Source organism: Solanum lycopersicum, chromosome 11 (assembly GCF_036512215.1).
Source record: "Solanum lycopersicum chromosome 11, SLM_r2.1".
Taxonomy (NCBI): Eukaryota; Viridiplantae; Streptophyta; class Magnoliopsida; order Solanales; family Solanaceae; genus Solanum; species Solanum lycopersicum.
Window position 1 is genome coordinate 60,546,939 of NC_090810.1, and position 6,772 is coordinate 60,553,710.

The following is a 6,772-nucleotide window of genomic DNA, read 5'->3' on the forward strand; positions in this document are numbered from 1 at the left end:
AAAATTAATAAAATCTTTTCGATACCTGAATGATCATATAATATAACAACTCAAAAGTTAGTAAATTTCAACAATACATCAATAAATGATACACCTCTTAATAATTGGTATTACATAGGCTAATCAATTGACAAAACCTAATTTCATATGCCCATTAAGCAGGAGAACAAAATTAGAATCATCCAAAAAAAAAAAAAAAGAGGAGATCTGCTCAAATGTATGGTTACTGGATGGAGATTTGGTCATCCAAAAAAAAAGAGATGATAAAGGGTTTCTGTTACCATTCATAATTTCTCCTCCCGTCATGACTGCTGTTGCCAAATCGCGAAGCTGAAAACCTATGGTGATGATGATGTTTAACTGATCCATAAGGATTTGAATCGTTAAAGTCGAGCCTGTTGGACTTTCTTGATGAATAAGAAACAGAAGAATGATCACCAGAACTGAAGTTGGATGTCCTGGCTCTCTTATGTCCAGGAGTTGAAGGAGATCTCCAACCATTGGATCGAGGGAAGTCTTCAGGATCATCGGTGATCCAACCAGCTCTATGTTTTGTATTGTACCCTGATGCATATCCTTCTCCGTATTGTGTGTTCTTTTTTCTTGCCTTGCCATATTCATGAGGAGCAGATTGGAACTCATAATTTTCCTTTCTTTCCTTGAACACTTTCTTCTTGGGGGTTGATGATTCCCGATTCCACTTATTGACCTTTAGACATACAATAAACACACAATAAGGTAACATTGCAACGAAGAGATTTAGAGTAGGAAGCAAGAAATGAGCTACGAAGGGAGAGAAAGACAATTTGGAGAAAAGGGGATGGAAGGGAGAGCAAATGACAGTCGTCAATCACAGATATATAACTCACTATATTGGAATTAGTGCATTCTCGTGCAAAATGCCCTTCTTCGCCACACCTAAAACAAGAACTAAGATGCCATGTACCACTAGTTTCCCCACGAGATCCTGTGCATGCCTGCATTGAACATGTGCAAGTTGAAATTGCAGCATTAAAAGGATTCCTGAACAAGACAAGAGAAACACAGACCCCACACACACAGGAGTCGTGACGTTTCATGTACAATTACTTACCAAACCGGTATGGCCTAGTAGACCACATCTGTAACAGGATATTTCACTTGGACCACCATTGGGGTAGCTTGCACAGCAAAGATGACCAAAACTCTTACAAATGTAACATTGTATTTCCTGTAGAGGTCAAGATGAAAACAGGAAAAGTGATGATTAAGCACGGAAAAAAAAATCAATTTCAAGTTAAAGTTTCTTCAGCAATACCTTTAGATCATCAGCAGAATAGTTATTCCAGCATGACAGCATATCATGCCCAGAATCCCCACATTTTAAACACATTCTTGAACTCTCAGATCCTCTTTGGCTTTTTTCAGGGCAATCCTTAGCACGATGACCGCCCTTCTTGCAAATGAAACACTCCTTGCCCTGTTCATAATCAGCAGACTGAGATGTATACTCCTAAGACCAAAACTGAAATAGGATTGGAATTTTAAGGCCTAGATAATATGTTTGTTTCAAATTCCAGGATAAACCTAATTTCATATAGCCACTCCTCTCGGGTATTCAGAATACTACTGTGCAATATACTATGGTTAGCAAAGAACCTACCAATGACTTCCGAACCTACCAAAAAGATTAAACACAGAAAAAATATGTGCAGTCATGCAACAGATGCACTTCTATGATTCTACAACTTACAACAGTATCTAAGTAGAACACAATCATCATATACTTCACTGGTTCTACTGATGAACATACCCGGCTAAGAAAACAGGGGGACTAGGCGAGTTGATATGAATAACGTTTCAGATAAGGGAGAGGCCAATGCTGAACTATGAAAAATAAAGTTGCTTTGAGGACTGTGGAAAAGACAGAACTTATGATCTAGTTGTAATGTTTGGTCAGAAGCGGCAGTTTAGAAATTAGCAGTTAGCATTCTGGTTCAGCATAGTTGGTCTTACCCCTCTTTTTGTGAAACTCTATTGCCAAGGATTAACACAGTTATATGAATGGCTTTGTTGACATTCATTCACATCAGACATTGTTTTAGTAGGAAGTATAACTAATTCTCACCAAAGATCCAAATTTGAAGTCGACAAACATATAAAGACCCTCTATACTTAATACCATTGACTTGGTGGTGATGTCGTTTGTTTATTGCAGAGAAGTGCGTGTCACAACTGCTTGACTCACAATGTTAGTCAATCAAAAAAATGAAACAGAAGACCAAACTTCCCACTTATCAAATTCAACAATTGTGAGGAGATTAACAAGATGAAATTATCACAAAGGGGACACATAATAATGGTAGCTATTTCAACCACGAACCTTTGTACACTGTTTAGAATTATGATCAAAACTCCCACAAACAAAACATGGTTTTTTGCGTTTGGCTGAAGTACAACTGACTGTCGTATGACCCTCTTCACCACAATTATAACACGTCCCCCAACTGCTGTCTGGAGGATCAAAGTATCTGGGCCCCCGCTGAGATCACAGAATGAATAATAAAGTTATAGACCAGCTAAGCCATTCAAGAGATTGTTTGGATTTGTAAAAAACAACAGTTCAAATCATATTACTTCAACTCACAAGAAGCCTTCGTAGGACGACACCATTAGACATATCAACGGGATTCTGTTCAGCTGCATTGTCAACAACATTCATATCTATACTAACCACATTTTCACCTTCTTTCATTCCATCCACCTAAAACAGTCAAGAAGATAAAAGAACACATCAGTGATCAAGCTCATTTTTTCTACCATTAGGAATTCATTTTCCAGATTTCCAAATTAAATATGAAAACAAATGCAGATTTAACCTTGCAAATCATTGTAGAAGAGGAAGATTAAACTAACTTTGTGTAAATGATTTTTTGTTGACAAAAGATTAATGTCTCTTAAAGACTTACTTCGGGTTTCAAGGGAATGGGATTACAATTTACATAAGCTTTATTCACATGTTCTGTGATTATTAACATAATCAGAGAACAACCATCATCGGTATACAATAGAAAGACTGAAAAGGAGTGACATATGGAACAAAAATGCGATGAAGAGGAGCGACATATGGAACAAACAAGATGTTCCAAATTTTTGGTTGACCTTCTTTGTTAGGGTGGCAGAATTCTCTAAACTCACTGTACTGAGAGCTAAACGTGTAGAGTATCATATCAAAATGGTACTATTAGTTATAAAAAATAATTTTTAAAGGGTTTCGTTTGAGCAGGAAACATCAGGACCAAAGTTCCTCCCTGAAGCTACATTAGTAATCCAATTATCCAAATTATTATCAGTCTCTATCACGATTCAGTAACCACTTGTGCCTCTAAATCCAACTTAAGTAAAAAACATTATTACAATAAGGGGTTCTTTTTCAGTTTAACTGTTTTATGTCTTTATAGTTCACCATCTTAAAAACTGTGTCCACTTATTTAACACCAATTGACTGGGTAGTAATTTGACATGTATGTTATAGGATGCTAATCTAAAAGACAATAGATTCAAAACATGAAATATAAGTTCAACTGGATAGCAGAATGGATCATTTTATAGGTCTGAATAGTATAATGAATTAAAATTCTTGAAAGTTGTGCAAAAAACAAGTACATAACAAAATGATCGCTATCTTAAAAATGGACATCTCAAAAAATAGAATGGAAAAGGTATAGCATTTCATCCATTCCTTTCTTTTCCTAAAAACAAATCATCCCAAGACACAATAACTTCTTTTAATGGTAAGTACTTGTCAATCGATCCAAGGGTCTATCCAAAACAGCCTTTGGTTATGCTCTTGTCATTGTTAATGGTGAGAACTATCTTCTTTCGTAGTTATTTCGGTTTTCGACTTTTTTGTGAATAGGTGTCAGTTTGGTTATCAGTTTTCTATTAGCGGCTTAAACTATACTTCCACTCTGTTTATTGGTTTGAGCAAGATAGAGCTCATTTAAACTGAATATTTATGCTGAATTGGTGATACAATGAGCAAAAACACAACAGTGAATATAGAATGTACAAAAACGCCAAACAGCTAAATGTGCAGAAGCAAATTCACATTACCATAGACATATCACTACAGAAGCTCTGAAACCCCTTATCTATTCCACTTGATACCTGCTGCATAACAAAGTTAAGAAATAACATAAATCAATCAACTTCAAATCAAAACAATTAGTTAAGCTAATAAATAATGCATAAAAAATCATCAATACAATCTCACCAATTTTCAGACTAAATTTAACTACTTACAGGGTCTTCAGGAATCTCAACATTCTTTTCCTTCTTCTTCTTCTTCTTTTTCTCTTTCTCTTTCTCTTTCTCTTTCTCTTTCTCTTTCTCTTTCTCTTTCTCTTTCTCTTTCTTCTTCAAATCTGTAACAACCACAACTTCGCCATTTTCAGTTGAGCACCCACGAAGCAAAGCTTTCTCAACAATTTTCAAGCTGAGATCTTCATTAGCTTCAACATCATCATCTTCATCTTCTTCTTTTCTTTTCTTACTCCGCACTCTCTTAGATTTCTTCATTTTTACCTCTGATAATTCCTCTACCTCCATAACTTCTGATTTTGCTGATTTCTTCTCCTTCTTCTCTCGCTTACCCATTGTTTTACAGTGAAATTCCAATCGATTTGGTTAGGGTTTTAAGCGGAGAAGAAGGGAGAAGAGATAAACCCTAATTTCAAAAATCCCCAATTAATATAAATTCGAATGTAATTAGGAATTATTGGGCCTTCAAATTTTTAAATGGGCTTTTGGAGTGATAATAGAGTTTGGGCCAAGTGCACATATAGCTACTTTGAGAACTATTTAAGGAATAGCCAAATTTTATTTTTGACAATACTTATTAGAAGTAGTTGAATATAAATTTGTTATATTACTTTAGTTATTTATGTTTGTTATTTATTAAAATAATTATAAGTGGTGTGTAATAACTAACTTGTTTAAATTTCAAATTCTATATTAATTGATATTGTTATGTTGTAAAAAAATAGCGTGTGGTAATTACAGACTTTTTTGACTCTTGAGTGTTATTGATAAAAAAGAAAGGAAGAGAAGGGTTGGTGTTAGTTAATGATTACGGAATTTGAATTAAGTCAGGGCTATAATATGGACTCGGGACGTTGGGATGGAAACAAAAAAAATAATAGTTGACGATTGAAAGTAAAAGAGAAATTAAGTTTGAAAAAATGGTTGTGTCTATTACTCTCTTTATTCCTATTTAGTTGTTAGTGTTTTAGATTCACGTCCTTTGAGATGCTAATAACTTTATCACTATACTCTTATTTAGTGTTCTCTTATGATTACTAATTTGATAAATAAACGTTAATAAATTCCTGTTTAATTTTTTTATGTTGGTCAAATTCATATTATCGAAGCTAATAACTCGCAATGGTAAAATAGTGTGAATAACGACATTTATACATTGTTTTGTAAAATGAGTACTATTGACTTGATACACACATTAAGAAACGACAAATATTAAGAGTAGTATTACTACATTACCCTTTGAATATAATAATTTTAATGTTTAGCCAAATGAATTAAATGTTGAATCGTATTTAATAGCAAAGGTAAAACAAACAAAACAAAGTAAATTATCTATTGATTTTCTTAAATGGATAAATATTATTAAACAACTATTTTGATTTGTACAGTGAATAAGTAAAAATAGATAAAGATAGTACTAAAAAATATTTACTATCAATAAAAACGACATATAAATAAAAATAAAGCATGAATGTTTTTAAAAAAAAAAAATAAATAGACACGACTTAATTAGATTGATATATTATTAAATGTCTTCTTATCCTCAAAAGAGGTATGAAAAACATGGTGTATGAAACTTCTAAATAATATAAAATATTTCAATAAAGCAAAATGCACCTCAAAACCAAAAGAGGAAAAACTATCAATAATAAAATACCTATTAAGGATATTAAGATCTGAATTATTTAAATTTAAATTTGTATTAAGTACAAATAATTAAGGCCCAATAATTTATTTTTTTTTTGGCCTAAGGAGGGTTAAAATGGCATTATGAGTGTTTTGTTAGCCCTAATCATAAAGGCACAATTGTAATTTGTATGCATATATTACATAATTAATTCTAGTTTGCATTAATGTAAAGTAATGAGATGCATATAGATATATATTCATTTTATCTTCCATGTTTGTTAATTTATTATTGTTAATAGTAAAAAAATGTCTATATAATTATACAATAGTATGCATAGTACCATAATATAACTTTTACTATTTGTGACTATTCTATGATATTTAGACAAAAAATCATAAGAAATTATAGTACTATGCGGAAATAAAGACAAGTCAAGATGATAAAATGGTTTCAGAAAATACAGTTTTTAATTATATAATTTAAAATGATATAAAATTTATAAAATTAACGATCGATCAATTTATTTATTGACACAATACATCATTGTTCGTAAAATGTAATCTGGATTGAATAACTTGTCACAATAATTATTTTGTTTACAGTGTTAATTTAGATACTAATTTTAGGTAATACTTCCAATTAAACAAGCGAGTAATTAATCATAAACATTATCCCGCAAATAAAACTCATAAATATATTAATTTTTTGATGTTTTGAGAGATTTCAGTGTAATTTACGACATAATTTAAGAATCATATTTCAAATATGTTATTTGTAAAATAATTTATTTACTAATATATTTACTTTTTCAAACCTGTTGTTAAATGTTTTATCTATATC

The 6,772-nt window shown here is 32.0% G+C and overlaps 1 protein-coding gene across 2 annotated transcripts; it reads right to left on the reverse strand.

Moving 5' to 3' along the window:
• Positions 1 to 4: 4 nt before the first annotated feature.
• Positions 5 to 4,762, reverse strand: LOC101257334 (uncharacterized). Of its 2 annotated transcripts, none has more exons than XM_010315174.4 (8): positions 4,285 to 4,762; positions 4,096 to 4,149; positions 2,627 to 2,743; positions 2,363 to 2,521; positions 1,298 to 1,459; positions 1,094 to 1,210; positions 870 to 977; positions 5 to 709 (listed from the first exon to the last, which is right to left on the reverse strand). In XM_010315174.4, exons 1-8 carry the CDS (start codon positions 4,636 to 4,638, stop codon positions 278 to 280), a joined length of 1,503 nt encoding a protein of 500 aa, XP_010313476.2. In that variant the 5' UTR covers positions 4,639 to 4,762; the 3' UTR covers positions 5 to 277. The 2 variants fall into 2 exon arrangements, with proteins under 2 accessions (XP_010313476.2, XP_004251209.2); XM_004251161.5 differs by having other exon boundaries at positions 4,096 to 4,152.
• Positions 4,763 to 6,772: the final 2,010 nt, after the last annotated feature.